We start from the raw sequence: 21,264 nt of genomic DNA, 5'->3' as shown, positions 1-21,264 counted from the left end.
TTTTAAACACTAATTCCATAGAATTTTGTAATATACTTGCTTTACCGAATTTCTAATAAATTGCTTGGTATTGAGAATAGAATTTAGCCCGCAACTCTATGAAAGACACTCTTCACACGTCAAAAGTGGCACAAGCAAAATAAATAAATAAAATCAAGATGAAAATGTAAAATAAATATTTTACCTTAACAATTTAGGGTTTAAGGGAAGCCCTAGAAATAAATTTGCTTTCTATCGACTTGAAGTTTTAGGTGATACGAAATTTACGAGTTGCAGGCGGAGGCTAGGTGAAATGGGTAAGTTCTCATTGTTTTCATGGCTGACATATCTTAATTGGGTTTTCTCTTGCACTCCAGATTATGCTGTTTAAGATGTAGTTTTGCTACGCTTTTCAGGTTATTGTGGATTTATAATGGCTTTACAGGTTGTTTGTTCATCTAGATGCAAATTTAATGGATTGTGTAAACTCATCAGCAGATTCAGAAATCCATTCAATGGATCCGCACATATTAAGAAAAAAGAGTTTGGATAATCAGTCCGTCATTTATCTGTTTCACATCTTGTTGTGTGGTTGGATTATCTATGCTACGATAGCGTCGAACCTAATTGTTAAAGTTCATCAAAATGTAGCCACAATGTATTTATCAAAACCTTAGATTTGTTATGTAATTCCTTTTCATTTCATTTCTTTTCATTTTTAATTCTGTCATTATGATGTTTTTCGCCTTCTGGAAGGAAATCTTATGTTTCGAATGCATGATGGAAGCCACGGATTTAGGATAGATGTGGTGGGTTGTATAGTATTGATTGATTAGAAAAGATTTATCGTATCTGGTCGGTTTGGATCTTTATATTATGTATGCTGCAGTGACAGCTGTATATTCGTTAAGAAGCTGCCACATTGATTTTGAACTGCCTTTTTATTTTTCTTTGGATTGTGGGTTTAATACTCCTAATTTTTTCGAATATGTTTGAAGTTAGTTGCTTTATATGCTGAAAGTTATGAAATCGTGTTGGCGGGACGTAGGTGCTTATAAGTACGTTGAGGAGCTATGGAAGAAGAAGCAATCGGATGTGATGAGGTTCTTGCAGAGAGTTAGGTGCTGGGAATATCGGCAGCTTCCTGGCATAGTCAGGGTGAACAGGCCCACAAGGCCTGATAAGGCCCGGCGTCTTGGCTACAAGGCCAAACAGGTACGCTTACAGGAAAATATGCACCATTCACTACTATTCCCAAACAAACAAATAAATTTTGGAAGGTTTACAATGTACAAGAATACCATTTTTATGTAAATATGATTATAACCATGACATGACATTTAAATCTATTCCTATATAAAAGTTAAAACGTATGACATAGTCAGAATGTACTGTTTAAGTACCATAAAAGGCAACATGCTATGCTGTTAATAAAAGTTTTAAGTTGCATGGCTTTTATTATCAATATCAAGTAACCATAAGATGTAATTTTGAATTAACAACATCCTGGATTTTAAACCATTTTTTGTGTGATCTTCTACACTCAAGGGATCCTTTACAAAATATTGGAATATTTGCTTTACAAACATCCTATACTTGCTACACAAGCTTTCAATCCAAATTGATGCCATCAATTATTCACCCTTTTTTCAATTTTTGAATTTTCTTGGTCTCTACATCTGATGAGAAGTCTTGCTTCAAATTGAGAATGTGATTTACAGATTGTTTATTTGTATCACAGCGCTTGCATAGTTCTCACTGGAGTAGAGAATTTGATAAGGATTCCTTGGCTTATTTGAATGAAATGTTCATGCCTTCTTTTGAGATTTCAAAATTGAATCTGTTGTCACTTCATGGGCCCCCCATATATCTGTCTATACATAACCAAGAAACTGCAAGTGAATATTAAACTGGAGTAAGAAAGTTGGTTTCTCCAGCTTTTAAGGTTCGAGAAACTACCAAGGACAGTGAGAAGTTGAGGCTCTCAGAAGTGATAGATTTGAGAATGCTTTCTAATAATTTCACAAATAGTTACTTGTAGTAGCAAATCCTATAATATATTTATATGTTGGTAAACCACATGAGTTTGGCATCATTTTTGGTAAATAGTCAAAGCTTTTATTTGAGTGTGGTTTGCTGTGAATGATCTAAGCAGTGATGTTGAACTGGAACCTTTTGCTTTGAAATGTTTGAGCTTAAAATCTTGTATACTTCATTTCCTTAGCTCAGGGGATTGTATGATATAAAATCACCAATCAAATAAGTGGATTGTTTGTATGGTAGAATTAGTATGCAGTACCATGTTCTCGATTCAATTTTCAATCTGATTGGAATTTCTGGTGCAACACACACTCCAATAAGCTGCATATTCAATCATTGGGCACTACATCAATAAACGAGTAAACTTTCATCATACATTATAAGAAACATTAAAAGTACAAGCTTGGTCCTCCAGTCCAATGTTCAATTCCTCAAATGAGGATATCAGTTGGGTCTTAGTAATCTTCCATGAGAATCTCCTCTTTATATCAATTGTCATAGGTTCAGTATATTTGAGCTGGGCCCCAGACGTTTAGCAACTCCATCAAATGGCTCTTTTTGAGCATGCATTAGCTCTAGCTAGAAGTTTGAAAGAACATTAAAGAAACTTATTGCGTTAAAGAATTAAAAAATTTCATACAAGCTAAAGCTATCAGCCTTGGGATTTAAAAAATACAAACACAATTCTTCCCATTTTTGTTGCATAAATCAAGCAATATCACATGTGTAGCCACACAATATGCATCAGTTTAAAGAGCATTACAGACTTTTGTAGTGTTTTGCAACAGGGTTATACCTTGTTAAAGTTTGGTTTAGTTGCATGGTTCCCAGCTACACTAAGCTTTGCCAAAATGGCACCTTAATGAGTGTAGACAAATTAGACGACACAGCTATGAAGAGAGTAGCTTTTTGATACTTGGAGAAGAGGTTCAATTGGAGTTGTAATGACAGAGATTTCAGCTGCACAACAATATCCTAAACATAAGCAGCTGCTTCAAAATTCAAATTCTGGCAAGAGAAACCTTTCCCATCAACAAATAGGTGCTATTGTATTGTTAGGTGTTGCTGAAGCAATGCTACATATTTGTGGAACGTGAGCTCTCATGTCATGAACCTGATAGTTCTCACCAAGAGGTCTCTTCTAGAGTATCTGCTTGGACATAAAACTATGATGATGAATGTGGGTTCCAGTTTGGGTATGCCAAATTTTTTTCCCTTCAGTTTGGATTTGTTCATACATGCCCACACACAAATATACATATTGATATTATATAAACTTTTATATACATGCTTAATCATCAAAGCTATACATACAAAAAGAAGTTGGAAGTGTGATATTGGAATTGTGTTTTGGCAACATAGCATGGCATAAAAAAATATACATATCAACTTAAATCTTAAAAGTAAAAAAATAAAGAAATAAACAAATATAAAATTACCTTAAATAACTTCAACTTGGAGAAGGTAATGAATATGGCATGTGATGTGGTTACAAGTTACAAACATTTGAATTTTGCTGACCTCCATATAAACTTGTTTGACTCATTGAATTTGTCTGCTAATCTGTTGCATGATTATATTGAGTGAGACTGTAGATGGTGTTCAAAAAATGTGATTATATACGGCCCTGATAATAGACCCACTTGCCCTATAATTTTCAACATTGTCTGATATGAGTTTGACAACATTTGTAGGCCCCACCATCTCAATGGACTCTATAAGGATATGGGCAGTGGAAGTTGCATCTTTCACTTGTCCCACACAATCTATTACCTTCAAGAACCTTGCCTCTTTAGCGGCTACTACTATAACATTGATTAGTATTCTATTTTGTATTCTTTCCATCCATTAAATTTATTGACACACCTTATCTAACCATTTATGATCACTCTTAGTTGTCTTTATAGTGAATATTTTTCTTTTGCCAATAAGGTGTCTACACCTTTTCATAACTGAGTCTTAAGATAATTAGGCGGTGTATTGCAAGGATACCCACCATCTCCCGCCACGAAGGTGGTCTAACAAGTTGAAAGGAGGCTCATTGGCATTAATGCAATGAGCAATGCTCTGATTTGCTCTTCTTTGATTTCATTTTTGAAGGTCCTATCCAATGGGCCTCTTTTTTGTGCAACAATTTCTGGTTCAGAAGGTGATGGTACTGCATTTAATAATATGTTGGCCAACTGATTTTCTCAAGCCCAAGCCTTTTCAAGTTGTGTTGGCAAGGGGATGACCAGTCTTCTGATTTGTCACTTGTCATGTCAACTTCTTCTCTTTGTTTGATATATTGCAGGATTGGACACTTGGCAGCCCTTTCTTATGTGGTCTTGGACAAACTTTTATTTTTTTAATAGGGATGTCATTGAAGTGAGCTTTCACTTGAAAGAATGAGCTTGAATACTCTATGTTGCAATGGTTATACTGTCAATTATAGTCGTCACAACCACACATTGGCTTAATCAGTGGTGTACAATGTCAAAGTGGACAAGCTGCATCATTTTAAAAGGGCTCTCTGGGTAACTGAACCAGAACTTCCACTTGTAGACATTATGTTTGGATAGTGCACGTAGAATGGAAAAGAAAACTCATACATTATCAATTTTTTTGGCATTATAACTCCTTATTATGCATTACTTTTTTAAAAAAGTATTGAAAACTTTTCAGAACTAGTAGCTACATGCTTTTGTGCATGCAATAGTGAGCCGAAAGAAGATTTAGTTTTCATTTATAAAACTCTGCCACATGAAGAAAAAATTGTGATGAGGAAAGGACCAACAATTTTATTTTGATTGCTGGGAAACCTTACAATATATACTTTCATTTTGTTTTTCATTTCGTTTTTATGTACATGATTACAACTTGGACATTTTGGGTTTTGCTACCACTATAGGATCACTCTTGACATGATAAATGGCATTGGATTTCAGTCTTGCAAACCATGACAACAATGAATGGATTGAGGCTTCAAAATTTGAAGCTATAAGATATACCTTGATTAAATGCAGCTATTGTAGTTAGAGTTTATAAATTCTTCTTCAATAACAGAATGTATGAAATAAATTCATTGGAGAAGAAATCAGAAATATGTTGAAGTTCAAGGCTGAAATGTCTCTAGTAAATCACTAGCCAATGGTTATCATGTGCAGTTTGCTAAATCAGATTGCAAAGAGGCCACATAAATGCTTAATCCAGCCACTTGGAAAACATCAAGATAATTTCCAATAGGTAGTTAACAATGAAGGGAAAGAAACCGTCCATAGAAGGAAGCTAAGTGTACAAAGATAAATGCGATTGGCAAATCATTAATATACAATGTTTACAGGTATAATTTTTGGAACCTAAATACGATTAGAGTATGAAGACAAATATGATTAGCATATCATTATTATTGTAATAATATGCAACATTTACAGGAGTAAAGTTTGAAACCTAAATTTCCTTGGAACAATCATTATTACACCAAGAATCTTAATCAAAAAAATCACTAGAAAAGCTCATGCAACTAAATCTCATGGAAAGTTACCAAAACATCATAGATGTTTTGTATAATTTAATATGTTAACTACACTCAGCAAGAAATATCTTCTATCTCATTAATTCTATTAACTATATGTCATACCCTAGGTTGCATGGGTACATGCACCCACATCCTTGGTACGTGTACCCATGTACTGGAAACACGTACCTGAAGTATCGAGTACTCAGTGGAGAGCATCTTGGCTAAGGATCTTGATTAAGATTTCTGATTTTTGTTTCAATTTTTTGTTTGCGTATCAACTTGTTGTTTATTTGGCTTAATTCAATACCCAATCAACTTGAAACTTATGATTCAATACTAATTAATAGTAAACTTTATCTTTGTTCAAGTCAAAAGTTTATCTATTGCAATTTGGCATTGTTATATGATTTTTGATCCTTTTGCTCATGTTTAAAGTGTGCCTTCTGTGTTATGCATCTAAATAATTAATCTTATATTATTATTACTAATATATCAAAAATCTTAAATTAAAAACAATACATTACATTTGCAAAGTTTATCAATGTTCTTGAGTTGAAAAACCATTGTCAATTTCAGATTTTCTTTAAATGTTAAATTATTTAAAAAAAAAACATGATGTACTCAAGTATCCCCGCCCCCTATTTTGAAAAGTAGTCATACTCGTATTCGTACCCTAAATACCCAAGCACCCTTGTGTTGATGTGAGTTTTGTATCACTACATAACATATTAGTAATTGGATATCCGATATGGAGTATCAAACATACAATTCCTCTCTTGAAAAGTTATTGCTCATGGGATATGAGAATAACTCCAATATTCCTTACACTCGCGGATACTCACTTAGTTTTGTCGATGTGATTTGCTGGTAATCACGTAGGCGGCCTTACACAAATTTTTGAGGATGACTTGGACCTTTGTGGGATGATGGAGATGGTGTTTCGGTGAGAATGTTAGATGGTGTTGATGGGGAAGGTGATAGTGGTGGAGGGCGAATGGTTCTTATGATTGGTATCTATCTACCTCTCTTCTTCTAAATTCTAAGTCCTAAACTTCTTGCTATCCTACTCCTACTCCTATGGATGGAAGACTAGCAAATGGATTGGGATCGAATCTAATGAAAGCTTGCTAGCAGCTCCACCTTCACAGATGCAATGATTCAAAGGAAAAATAAACTAGTTTGCCACACAAGGCTTCCCAACAAGCTGCTAGGATGCTAGTGGTCTAGTATTGATCTCTATCAAACATTTACTAATGCTGCCATGCAACTATCTACTTTATTCTTACTTAGCAACTTGAAATGAAATTTGCTTCAACAAATTGAAAAGAAATTTACTCTTAACTATTTGGAAGTAGAAACCATGCAATAATACCAAAGGCTCTTAATCACCATGCAAGTCACAACAATGAGAAAGAAATAGCGAATTTTGGCATTATCTTATGCAACAATTTTCTTCGACCATTACAAATGAGAGCAAATGGCTTTATATAGAGGCCAAAATGTACAACCGACGGTAGAGATAAAGAGGCAAAACCGACGATCTAGATTGAATCCTAGAAACCCTAATTAGGGTTGCCACCTCATCAGCCAATGAGAAGATGCCCCCTCACCAATGGACCAATGAAAAAAGTGTAAAAGTGCCAACCAATGAGAAAGCACCAAAATGGTGGCCAATCAGAATTAGACAGTTGTCCTATCCTAGAAGAAAGAGAAATTGCTACTTGGGCTTATATTAAATGATCTTCTAATATAACTTTCTCTTTTTCTTTCATTCTTTTAGCTAAAGTAATGAACTTAGCTAGCCTTTCGTTGACTTTCTCTATAGGAGGACAAGGTGTTGTGCTTTATCTTGAGCTCCACTGATTTCATCATGCTGTTTGCTGCTTGTAGTGTCTTCTCGTGATCTTTCTCATACTCCTTTGCGAATCCAACGAAAGCATTTAGGGAGGAAAGGGTGTTCAAATGTTTCTTCTTGATGGCAACGTCTCCTAGCTCATCCAATCTTGATCCAAGTCTTGTCTCATTGATATCCCCTTCTCTGATGTCTTCAAAATCAAGTGCCACCCCAACGTCACTCATCATGGTTGAAATGGAAGTGTCGACATTTGGGCTGTGCTGTGCAATTGCCTTTTGTATCTCTTCAAGTGTTCTAAATCTGGTAGTCAATGCAACAAACCAAGATTCAATCGTACTCAATCCTCTCTCATCAACCAACCTAGCCCTCTCCAAATATGCTTCCGGTAGTCCAATGAACTCTTGCACCTTGGGAATAGCTAATTCTTTGATAGGAAGGAAATCCTTCGAATAATCTGAACTTGTTTCTAACAGTCACCAATGACTGGAATGTCGAGAATCAGGCAAGAAATTTTGCCCATCTTGGATTGTATCATGGATCCAACCCTTGACTTCATGTAGCTGAGCTGATATCTCTTCCATATTGCTCCTGCTGTCTTGAGGAAGGGCTGCCTGGTGCAACTGTTGGATAGGCTGGCAATCCCTCCAATACTTGTTCTCGGCCTCCAACTTTATGATTTTTTCATTTGGCTTCCTCACCCTTTCTTTGATTGAAGCTATACCCTCCTAAATCTCTTCACATTCCATATCATTTGTGTTTCTTCCCAAGTTGTGTTCTATTATCTTGTATTCCTGGGCCGCAATCTCATCCACTGCCTCATTGACTGTTGGTATAGCAATTTGAACCTTTTCGGTGACCATCATTGTTGCTCTTGATTACCTTTGCCACTGTCTTTGCCATTTGTTTCTGGTTTTTGCTATCACCCTTTTCTATCAATCCTCGAATGTCTTCCACCATTTGGGCAGTTACAACCTTGCCTCTTGGCATAAGCATTTGCCTTAACCATAGTGGTGCGGTGCATCTCCCCAAATCTGGATTTGGTTCGACTAACAAAGCATCACCAATAGCCTCGGGTGCTTGACTTATTGCCTCAATGTTAGTTAGCCCATCTTCTTCTCCACTAGTTACTGCCATATCGTCTCATTGTTGGTTTTCTGAGAGGGGAATACTTGGTGCTCTCATTGTAACCATTTGATTCTGAATCAGAGCTTACTTCTATTGCGGCCCTTTTATCGCTTGAATTGACCTCTTAGCTTTTAGTCTCAATTATACTTTCTCTTGATGGAATTGTATGCTGTCTCTTGGTTGGAGGTTTTGGATATTCTTTGCTTTTCTCAACCTCCAAAGCCCTCTTCTTGTCTCTGACTGTTTTCTATTGTTGGCTACTTTCTTCACCCTTTTGTCCGACTGATTCTGTTGGACCTTCTTTTGGCTTCATCTTCTCATAAGTAAGGGGGATCCTTTGTCTTTGTAGCCTCCTTAGTCTTTCATTATACCATGACTCAGTATGCAAATCAACTGCCCTTATAAGTGCCTCCAAGAAAGGATCCTGATGGTCATCCCAATCTATTGGATTCAATTCTGTTCCTTCTACTGTATTATAATCTTCTCTCAACACATTTCCATCATCTTCCAGTTGATTGGGAATATCAAGGCATCTCCATTTGATATCTCTCATCATATTCATCAACAATCTTGAGAAAGCTAGCTTTCTCACATGAAAGTCATCCTTGGCATTTGTCCAAAAGTCCTCTATAGTGGGAACATGGTTAAATGCATTTCCATGAGATACTTTGATAAGACCATTAGGATCGAATTCTTGCCTTGCTCGGTACCACCCTAGATGATACCATTCCAATTCCTTCTTTGTAGCTGCAAAGGCGACCCGATTGGGGCAACTATCATTGCCAATTCCGATTGAGAAGGTAATCCCTGTCTTACCTTTGTTTCTCATTATTCTATCATAGTGCTCAAGTTGCCTAGCCAATTCCATCAAAACTACCTTGTCGGGTGCGTATCTTGGAAGCCTCTTGAGACAGAGTGTGCTTCCTGCTACTCTAATGTAGGTGAATTGCGGAAACTAGATGAACCAACTCACAAACTTTTTTTACTTTGCCTCTGCTTTTGATGAAAGTCTCTTAGTAGGTGTCCCTTGTAGTACCCTTACTGTCTTCATGGCAAAGGCATCACAAAATATCTTGTAATCCTTGTTGTTGTGCAAATGAAGCTGTGGATAGCGTTCATACACCAAATATTGCCTCGGCCCATTACCAACTTCTCCTAAGGCCTTAAGTCCCGAACTCTTATACAGTCTAGCAATTGGGTAAAACAGATAGGTCCCCATATAGAATTGCTTTTGGTTTTGTACGGTTCTGAGTTGCAACTCTAGATTCTCACTTATGATCCTAGCCCAATCAAATCTTCTTTTTCCTTTTTCAATTTCATCAATGAAGAAGTACATCCAGTTTTCAAATTGCGTACCTTGAGCTAGGCCCATGATCTGGTTGAGAAGCACAATGAAATCTCCATATTCTGACTTGAAGTCCGCCATTGTAAGCTTTGATGACTTAGTTATGCCTTTCTTTCTTTCGTGTAGCCAATCCTGCTTTAGATATGTGTAATAGGCCTCCTAGTTATCTTGAAATGATTTAGCTGCTTGATCCATCATCACTACTGTTATGTTCTTGTACTGGGGGATGTTAAATGCTTCTTCGATTGCTTGTTTGCTAATATTGGCCAACACCCTCTTCCCTTCAACAAAAATGATGGATTTATTGAGTAGATCAAACTTGGATGTGCATTCCATGACCAATTTTGGACAGGGCAATGTAGGAGGAAAAGCTGTTGCGTGTACAATTTCGCTTCTTTATATCTTCTTTGCCAAGGGGGATTGACCTTCCTTTAGTTTGTCCTTTACTTGTACCATGTTTACTATACCGACATTGGTATTGGTTATTTGCTTCATTTTCGAGAAGAAAGTTGTTTCAGACATCATATCCTCTTTGTCTTCCTTAGTATTTGTTCCCTTACGATTCTTGCTTGCACTACCATCCTCCATCTTGTCGCCCTATTACAGGATGGTAAAGTGGTGGACAATGAATGCAAGAAGAACCAAGGGAGACAATATCTAGACAAGAACGAATGAAGTCAGCTTAAGGACCCTTTTCAACTCAAAATGATTAAAAGTCACCTCTACCAATAGTCGGATCTTTCTTTTGGAATTTAGGATCAGACTTTGAGAATTTCAAACCCCTTGCAAAACTTGAGGCTCTAGCTGACAAAATTCAGAATTTAGTGCTCTCGGAATTGTGCACCATTTGCCCAAAAAATCAGACCTTTGATCACAATAATTTCTTCCAAACAAAATTGCCCAAACTAGGGCAAAAATTGCAGCTTCCAAGCAAAAATTAGAATTTGCAAAAATTGTCCAACAATTGAAAGTTTCCAATCTGCCCTCCACAAGCCACCAGGGCATAAATCGCAGCCCTAATAGAAGGAGAAAAATCACCGAATTATGCAAAAATTTGCCTCCCAAGAGAAATCGCCAAAGGAAGAGAAGAGCTGCTCCAAGTCTAAATTCGTCCAAAATGAAGAGAGGACTGCCCTTGCCAAAATCGCCAACACCTTGAGGAGGGAGAGTGAGAAGTGAGGAGGAAAGGGGAAAGAGGCCTCCTCTTATACCCAACTTTCCTACTTTCCATAGCTGGCTGACTGGGACCCTGGGAGCAAGAAAAACAATAATTAATGCAAGACCCTGGGAGCAAGAAAAACAATAATTAATGCATAATTCTGGCCCCTAATTAAATGCTTAGCTAAATATTAACTTTGCTAAGATGAAATTTGCTTTTTTAAATTGCCAATTAGACCAAAATTGCAAAAAGAAAGTAAATAATGCCTTGGAGATGCTAAATATTTCCATTAATGAGGATTTCATAATTAATATGTCGTTAAAATCGGATTTTGGCCAGCCAAAAACCATTTCTCAATATTCAATTACCAATTTCATTAAAGACTTAAATTTTTTCAAGGCAATTTTAATTTCTTAAAGCCAATTTTTTGCAATTCAATTCAAATCGATTTTGCCAAGTAATTTAAAATTTTTGACAAAAAATAAAATCATTTCTAGAGTTTAAAATCAATTTTGCAATTTGATTTCATCTTCACAATTAATTTTCTCACCAAAGAAAAATTTAAGATTTTCCACGACACAAATCTAACAAAGTTTCACTTTTTGAAAATTATCCAAATTTATACAATTATATCCAAATTTTCAAAAGAAATTGTCTAAATACAAATTTTGCAATTTTATCCTGCCGAGTGTTGCTCTTTGAAAATTTTGTCTAGCCTAAGGATAAAAATTAGTTGTTCTGGAAAATCAAGTTGAAATCGGGTGAAAATGAACCTAGCCTTTTTAACCTTTTGGCCTTGAAGGTGTCCAAGACTTAAAAAGTTTTAAAATTTTTCGGACAACTCAAAAATTTGCCAAGGCGGAAAAAGGGGGTCCCTAAAGCTTTGGGGCGATGGTGTGAGAACCTCACAACACCCTGTCCTTGAGTAATCTTGGTAATACCCCCTCTAATAATGAAGTTCAATATTAGATCATAATAGTGGTAATATAAATCTATTCTTGAGTATATCATATAGTAGAAATTGTAAGAAACAACATGTATAACTGACCGATTAATTAAGGAATTGTGATAGCCCTAATTATAATAAGCATTTAAAATAATTTATTAAAACATATAATGGAAATGGCAAATTGGTTATTATAAATATTTAACAAAATAAATAAGGAAGGCTCTATATCTAAAAAGGATATGATAAGCACAAGATATATCATCATGTTAGGCAAGTGAAACTATGAAAATAAATAATAAATACGAGAATGGATACAATTTATTGTTAATCTATTGTTTGTTAACCAAAAATGAAACAACTATTTAAATTACTGGGGTTTATCAAATTAATCTACATGGTAAATGAGTTTATCTCAACATAATGGGAGGAGGAATATAATGTTATCAAGAAGGGGCTTATATAAATCCAATCTAATGGATCTTATCCCAATAGAGAGTAGGGGTCAACATTTTTGTAAATCTTCATGAAATAGACTTGGACCTGTAAACCTTAAGGGAGTCCATAGATGGTGTCTAGGTAACTTGGATAACATCTATATCCTTCGGTCGTAAAACCAAATGATAATATCATTTGATCGCTGAATGACTATTATGAACATTAGATTGACTAAATAAGTATTAGAGTTGTGATATTGCCATCTTGCAAGGTAAATGCAATTATAAACATTATAATCAATAAAAGATCAGACTATTTAATATAGGTAGTGATGTAGGAGCATCTTGGGTCTTTGAGCCAAAAAAATTTCTTGTTTTTTGTACTAGTGCCTTTTTCGTGAAGTAGTTGTTGTTGCTGTTGGTTTCTTGTTGTGCGCTATTGGCATTATGTCGAGACCTATCCTGGATCCTTGTCGCAAGTGCGCAAGTTCTAACGTTCCATATTTCTCGAGTTTTGTGCCGTTCTTTGCAGTCCTTGTGTCCTATTGTTTTCATCTAGTGAGGTGTGTTGTTTCGATTGACGCGGTTTCTTATGCATACGTGGTGTCTTGCGCAGCTGGGAGTCTACTCCTAACACACATGTGGACCTACCCTCAAGTGCATGTGATTTTATATTGCCCTTTGCTTGATTTTGGTTTACTCTTCCAAGTCTGGACCTATATTGTAGTTAAATTCTTGACTAGTTGACTGGTGGCTTAGCTGGCTATAAAAGAAGCCTAGGTAGAAGTAGGAAGACAATTTTTTGGAGAGCATTCTTAGGAGAGAAAGAGACAAAAGATGTGAGCTTGGACTTTGATTTCATAGTTTCATTTGTATATGGCCGCAACTTGGAAGGTCTCACAATTGGGCATGTTTTGGTTTCTTTATATGTGAATTCAAATAATTACACCTATGAACATGCTGCATTTGGCCTTGTGTTCTCTATGGTTTGTTTGATTTGTGTATAGCTTCAGTTTGTAACTTTATGCAGGGGAGTGTTGGTAGGTTTAAGTTGAGTTTATTCTCTCTTATTCCCCCCTTGACTTTTTTCCCTGTGTTAGGTAATAATGAATGATTAAACAAATGATGAATATATATTCATAAATACAAGTGATTTTTGTCAATTTGAGAAGGTGGAATAAATCCTCTTGAGATAGGTGAGTTCCAAGATGGGTAAGGACATGTGTTTCCAATGCCTTGAGGAAAGATTTCAAGATGGGTACGAACATGCAGTCCCAGGGCATGTAAGAAGCAAGGAGGACTTGAGCTTAATGTGTTAACTGTTAAATCTATTAAGAGTTATTCATCATCCTTCTAAAATTAATTTTATTTTAGATGCATAGTAATGGACATTAATCTTTAAAAGGAAGTCAACCTCTATATATGAGACAGTATTCATTCGAGTCATTAATCAAAGAGATCAATAAACGATCTATCGATGAAAACAATAAGACATTGAAACTATTTAGATGCTTAGAATCGTTTGGGCAACTCACCAATTACTCCAACTTATACATTATGAAATCTATCAATCAAACCTATGATTTGTATGACATTTAACACAAATCAATCAACAATCACACTCAATCAAGCATACATTCACCAAACCTACTAGCATATAACTCATTAAAGTTGAATTAATCATAGAATTCAATACACTTAAATTTATCCTTCAAAGTCTTAGTTCTATTGTAAAATTCAAATGCGAAACTTGAACAAGAGTCGTGGATTGATTGTGATGAAGATCATAATTGCTTGAGGACAAGCAATTTTGGGAGGGTAGGATTGTAATACCCCCTCTAATAATGACATTTAATATTAGATCATTATAGTGGGGATACAAATCTCTATTCATGAGTATATCATATAGTAGAGATCGTAAGAGACAACAGTTATAACTGATCAATTAATTAAGGGATTGTATTAAAAAACAATTGATTAAAACATATAATCGAAATGACAAATTGGTTATTAGATAATTACTATTAACACACACACATATCATAATTAGACACTAATTAAGTAATAAGTAAATGATATTAGTTAATATCAACTAATCGAAGAACTAAGTATAAAGTAATAATAATAACTGAATTTTATTAATTGATATATATGCATTAAGTAATTAATAACTTAATAAGCACCAATGTATGTGAATAATAAAGTTAATAACTAATCATAAAGAAACTAATAATATCAGTAATAAGTAACAATGAGGATTCACATTATCGATTTAAATTGACCAAGTTTCATTAATAACTAGTAATCATAAAGGGGCGCGTAATTTTAAAGGGGACCACCGAGTAGGCATTGAAAAGACATGCCGGTTGGTGAAACACAAAGAAAAGTATTTAAAGAACAACATGGGAAGATATAAGGCACGGAGATAGAAGGAACAAAAGATATAAAGAAAACATACGAGGGACTGATTTTTACTTATATCAACTTCTAAAATCAAAATTGATATTATATGAACTATATGTAAGAGCAAAATCATTTCCTTGGAATGGACATTCTAGGTGGGATTTATGAGGTAAGTGGAGTATGATTTCATAAGGGTGTATGGTTTATCAATTATAAAGAGGTTTGGATTATTAAGTAAAGGAATTATGATTTAAGAGAGATATGTTTTGTCTAAATATATGCTATTGGTTAGTGATAACAAATATAACAAAATGAATAAGGAAGGCTATATCTAAAAAGGATATGATAAACATAAGATATATCATCATGTTAGACAAGTGAAAAAAAAGAAAAAGAAAAAGAATCAATACAATTTATTGTTAATCTGTTGTTTGTTAACCAATAATGAAATAATTAATTGAATAATATCAAATTAATCTAAATGGTGAGTAAGTTTATGTCAATATAATGGGAGGAGGAATATGATGCTTCCAAGGAAGGGCTTTTATAAATCCAAATGAATCTTATCCTAATAGAGAGTACGGGTCAGCATTCAGTAAATCTTCGTGAAATGGACTTGGATGTGTAAACTTTGAGAGTTCATAAATGTTGTCTATGCTACTTGGATATTATCTATATCCTCTGGTCGTAAATCCAAATGATAATATTTTTTAATTACTGAAATGACTATTATGAACATTATGACTGATTAAATAAGTGTCAATCCTGACCAATCCTAAAAGAGGACATTACACTATATCAAGTCATTGATTATAATAAAATTTTCACAACTATTTATAATCCAAGTTATGGGAAAAAGAGATAGGGAAAACTATTTATAGCCTATCAGTTAATAATTTATAAACTTTTTTTTTTATTGAAGTTAAAGTTATTATAATGGGAAAGGATTTAGTAGTTAATTTTGTGATAGTACTTGTTGAATTAATGTTTTAATTTTTTTTAATATTGTACGAGTGGGCTTGAAAGTTGTTATTGTTGATGATGACTATCTATGATTGAATAAAAAATAAAAAATGAGCGTAGTTATTTTTCTTTTCTTCTACAACTTAGAACTTTAAAGTGAACATTCTTTCATACAGACATGCACAAACCTTCCAAAATTTACTTTTTTTCGCAAAAAATTCATAACAACATTATTCTCAGCAAATAAACTCTAATGGCAGAATCCCCTCATAGCCCTCATGTTTGTCAAATCTCATACCAAAAACTCAAAAAAATTGTACTCTCAACATGTCTTAAATTAACTAAACAAATACATCTACACAATAAATAGATGGAATCAAATTTTATTTGGCCAGGAGATGCATGGATATAAAATTTTCATAACTATTTATAATCCAAGTTATGGGAAAAACAGATAGGGAAAACTATTTATAGCCTATCAGTTAATAATTTATAAACTTTTTTTTATATTGAAGTTAAAGTTATTATAATGGGAAAGGATTTAGTAGTTAATTTTGTGATAGTACTTGTTGAATTAATGTTTTATTTTTTTGTAATATTGTACTAGTGGGCTTGAAAGTTGTTATTGTTGATGATGACTATCTATGATTGAATAATAAATAAAAAATGAGCGTAGTTATTTTTCTTTTCTTCTACAACTTAGAACTTTAAAGCGAACATTCTTTCATAGAGACATGCACAAACCTTCTGAAATTTACTTTTTTTGGCAAAAAGTTCATAACAACAGTATTCTCAGCAAATAAACTCTAATGGCAGAATCGCCTTATAACCCTAATGTTTGTCAAATCTCATACCAAAAACTCAAAAAAATTGTACTCTCAACATGTCTTAAATAAACTAAGCAAATACATCTACACAGTAACTAGATGGAATCAAATTTTATTTGGCCAGGAGATGAATGGATAGGGTCATTCACCATGGATCTAGGTTAATATGAGCTGAGGTGCGGCTTGAACATGAAACCTCTCTATAAGAATGCATTTTTCTCCATTTTTCTGCTGTAAAAACATTTATAAAAACATCTTTGAAATAATCTACCTCTACGCGAAAAAAATCTTAACAAACATGTAAAATAATGTCAGAATCACCCCGGGGATAGATAGGGCCATCCACTATGAAATATCTTCTAACAATGTTTAAATATAAAATATCTCATCAAACTTGTAAAACATAATAAATGTTTCCTATAATTTAGCATGTTAACCACACTCAACAAGAAATATCTTCTAACAATGTTTAAATATAAAATATCTCATCAATTTGATCCATAGCAAGACATTGATTAGATTTAAGTTTTCATGACTATTTACAATTCTGTTCAAGTCCAAGTAACTGGAAAAAAAGAAGGCTAGAGGGATGACACTTTCTGGCAGGAAAATTAGTTTTCATGGAGCAAAGCTCCAAGCTCCTACAAATGGGCAATCAGCTTTAAATTTGAAAAATCGTAAAAAATGTGAGATCTTTATCTAACAATTCATAAGCCTTTTGTGCATGTCTCTCTCCTTTGCCGTCTTCACCTTCAAATGAAAATGCAGCAATGTTCAAAACAAGTTTGAAAAAAATGGTGAAAAATGTATGAAAGATAAACGTAATGAGCACGTGCATGTCTCTCTCCTCTGCTGTCTTCACCTTCAAAGGAAAATGCAGCAATGTTCAAAACAAGCTTCAAAACAAAATGGTGAAAAATGTATGAAAGATGATTCTAATGAGCAAAAATAATCAAAGATAAGGTAATGTGGTCGAAATTAGGTTTGCAAGCATTTATTTGCATGAAAAGGTAGCTTTTTGGCAAGTATATCTGCCTATTAAATTTGTTGCAAATCAAGTATTTAATTTGTATGTTTAACAAAACCTAAAAAAATGAGAAAAACTAAGGTCAAAATTCTATGGCTGTTTGATGTTTGATTGGTGGGTTGCATAAAAGAAACATAAAAAAAAAAGCCACAAGCGTTTGAATGTATGCAACAGTTTGAATGTATTTTTGGAGTTTTAAGTGTTAACAAAAACTTTCTGTGTGGTTTTAGACTTGTTTCTGTAACTGAATCTAGGTATTTCCATAGAGTGGTCTAAAATCTCTTTTTTCAAATTGTTCCTGAAAGCACAATCTAAAACTCATGTCTCCTGTTTACTGTAAAACAGCTGAAAGGGAAATTTCTGGGAATTCCCTGTCCCTTGGTCAATAGCTGATCTTTCTTGAAACTTGAGGCTCAGTGTAGGGAGAGAGAGCATGGTTGTGCATATCAAGTCACTGACACACCCTGTTAGCTTTTATCGTGCATGATGTACACAATCAACAATAACTTATGTGATATCAACTAATTATAATAGGTTTCTGCATTCCATGATCTTACTGCTATGTTTCTGGATAAGATTGTGTGTAAGTATTTAGGATCAACGTTGTGGATCATAGTCAATGACCATCATGAAGATGATCTCCTATAACTTATATAAAGTTATATAGATATACTATTTGTGATAAACTTATTTCCTGGAACTTATTTTAATTTATACAATATACTATATAAGTCATGTATCAAGATGTGTAAAATTTATTTTCATTAACATTTCAGATCACACTTCATCATACATTGGGACGATGAGAGAGCTGTAGAGATAAAAACTTCCAGTTAAATTAACCTGTTTAAGATAAATAAAGTAGGAATACCAGAGAAATAATAAATTTGGCAAAAAAAGTTCTTTTTTGTGCATAGTTTTGTATTTTCCTTCCTTTTTTCCTTAAAAGCTTTGCTTGCAGAAGAACTCATAGCAAAGACAGCAGATTTTCTGATTAAAAATTTATAGCAGAAGAATCATGATCGACAAAGAAATATGACACATTCAGAATTAGAGATCGTGGTTAGGTGGTTGATGATTTATTTGGTTACTGTATGATTCAACTCTTGGGTCCCATAGATTGTCTGGTCTTGTGGATGTCATTAAAAACTTTCTTTTCGTTCCTTGCAATTTGTCATATTAGTAAATGAAGGGCTCAGAGTCAGTACCCAAAGGCAAGTGATAAATCTGAACATTCGTTTTTTGATCTTTAATCATTAGATTTTGTAAAACGTCTCACTTAACAAATTTTCTGTGATGTATTTTATTTGACAACCCAAGCCATTTTGTTTACGTCTTTTCCTCATGAGAAATGTCTTGTACCTTTGGCCAGATGTGCACAGGGTTTAAAAGATTAGTCCTCATCTGTGTTCATTTAGTTGCATGCTTAAAGTTTTTTTGGCTCAACTTCATTTCTTGCATTCATTTATTTAAGTGATGTTTACAGGAATGTAGTGGGTCTGCACTGAGAATATAAGGTACCTAGTTGTACTAATGCTTTATGGTCTGAGCCGACCTGGATATAATTAAAGTTTGTTGCCCATTAAGGAGTTCGTAGTAACATTAGATGCTGCCGTGATTTGTTTGACCTTGCTCCCTAATAATCCCAGGCCAAAATTGGTGAGCATCTAGGTTGACAGGTAAATCAAGGTATGGCAGATGAAACCCAAACCAGAAGTAGTCAGATTTGTTTTTGAATTTTTTGAAAAATCAAACAAAGGTGATCTAGGCATAAGATTTGGTGACACAGGTGGTCACTAGGCTGTCTGAATCATTATGAATATAGCAGAACTATATGTGTTGTTTTTAACCAATATCCATATTTTACTTGGCTGACTTCTACAAATATGTGCAGGGTTTTGTGATTTACCGTGTGAGAGTTAGACGTGGAGGCAGGAAAAAACCTGTTCCTAAAGGTATTGTGTATGGTAAACCAACTAATCAAGGTATCACGCAGCTCAAATTCCAGCGCAACTTGAGATCTGTGGCAGAGGAGCGAGCTGGTCGGAAGCTGGGGGGACTTAGAGTTTTGAACTCTTACTGGATAAATCAGGTATAGTATGCCATGCTTATGAAAGATAAATCTTTGTATGCATGGCCAATCTTGTGCTGTCTCAAAAAATATTTTATTCTGCATTGTGCTACTTACATATGATCATATTTACCATAGAGATGTTGTCAGTGTCAGCTTATTGAGCATTTGTTTTCAAATTGTGAATTATTTTGAGCATTGATGGTGGCTTAGTTTCAACTGATTTTTGTGCATCACAGGACTCAACCTACAAATATTTTGAAATTATTCTTGTTGATGAAGCACATAAGACTATCCGAAATGATCCTAGAATAAACTGGATATGCAATCCTGTTCACAAGCACAGGGAACTTCGAGGACTAACATCTGCTGGGAAGAAGTACAGGGGGCTCCGAGGAAGAGGTCACCTCTTCCACAAGAATCAGCCTTCTAGGCGTGCTACATGGAAGAGAAACAACAGCCTTTCTCTTCGACGTTACCGTTAAACTGAATGCCTTTGACAGGCTATTATCAGGAAATGTCTGGAGATTTATATTTCTATACATTTCATTTTTTCTTTGCACCATTGTTGAGAACTTGAGATAAATGCCGGCATAGTTTTTGTATAATACTGGTTAATACTTTCTTAAAGAACAAATGATTGATTTGACTGAATTCTCATGGAGTCTTCCGAGAAATGTTTTTAGAAGGCAGATGTATCCATATAAGCCCACTTTATACATGAGACACATTTCCCTACTAGTAATTAATAATTTAACTTTGTTTCCATGAAAACTATAATATATGCAAATAATAAACATGCCTTCTGAGTTTCCAAAACACCTTCGAAAATTCCAACCCTTTTTGAAGAAAGCAAATGAGTCCACTTGTTTAGGCTGGAATGAAAACCAGGGGACTTGACAATGGGCTAATGGACGAGAGAGGAAACCTGGGTTGAAATGAAGTTGTTTCATGTATATGGATCCAATTCAGAAATATATAACTGCTACTGCATTCAGATTCCCATGATTTCCTTTTGCCGTTGCAATTTTACAGTACCATATGTTTCACCTATCGCTTTTGTGGCTTTAAAAGATCCTTGATGTCTCTCATATTACTGCAAATGTGGCTCACGTGATTCTAATTCAATTTGCATTTTGGAGATGTCTCTCTCACGATTCTGTTTCTCTGTCGGAGGGATTTCTCTGTGATGCAGATGTGATTTTTTTGGAGAGGTGCCCCTGTGAAACAGTTTTATTTTATGTAGCTGACAATTTGTATGGTATATTTCTCAATGCAACATTAGCCTGCTTCTATTATTACTTTTGTTTTGTGCAAAGTTATGTTGAAATTCATCATTCTTTTCGTGCTGCTAGTTTCCCAGAAATTTATTGTAAGAATGAGGTTCAGGCTGCTTGATTATTTGTGTTTTTAACTGAATTTCTCGTGAATAATATATCCACAGTTGCTATATTATGGAAGATAAATTGATAGGCTGTTTACATTAGGTTATGAGTTAACCTCAAGTTACAGAAGACAAAAGGCTGCAAATCGTTTTTTGTTATGGTTGGTTTAGGTGTTTTTTCTCTCTAGCAAAAGGATTCCTTGG

General features: G+C 34.5%; 1 protein-coding gene across 1 annotated transcript; it reads left to right on the top strand.

Annotated features, from left to right (window-relative positions):
- The first annotated feature begins 249 nt into the window (after nucleotides 1–249).
- On the top strand, nucleotides 250–20,330 carry LOC149539587 (large ribosomal subunit protein eL15z-like). Its single transcript, XM_089800819.1, has 4 exons — nucleotides 250–296; nucleotides 1,028–1,194; nucleotides 19,500–19,697; nucleotides 19,916–20,330. The coding sequence occupies exons 1-4, from the start codon at nucleotides 293–295 to the stop codon at nucleotides 20,159–20,161; spliced, it is 615 nt and encodes a 204-aa protein (XP_089656945.1). The 5' UTR covers nucleotides 250–292; the 3' UTR covers nucleotides 20,162–20,330.
- The last annotated feature ends 934 nt before the right edge of the window (nucleotides 20,331–21,264 follow it).

Source organism: Cupressus sempervirens, chromosome 9 (genome assembly GCF_028749045.1).
Source record: "Cupressus sempervirens isolate cs-2001-9-10 chromosome 9, ASM2874904v1, whole genome shotgun sequence".
Taxonomy (NCBI): Eukaryota; Viridiplantae; Streptophyta; class Pinopsida; order Cupressales; family Cupressaceae; genus Cupressus; species Cupressus sempervirens.
The sequence above is the reverse complement of the archived record's forward strand: the minus strand, read 5'-3'. Positions and strand labels throughout refer to the sequence as shown.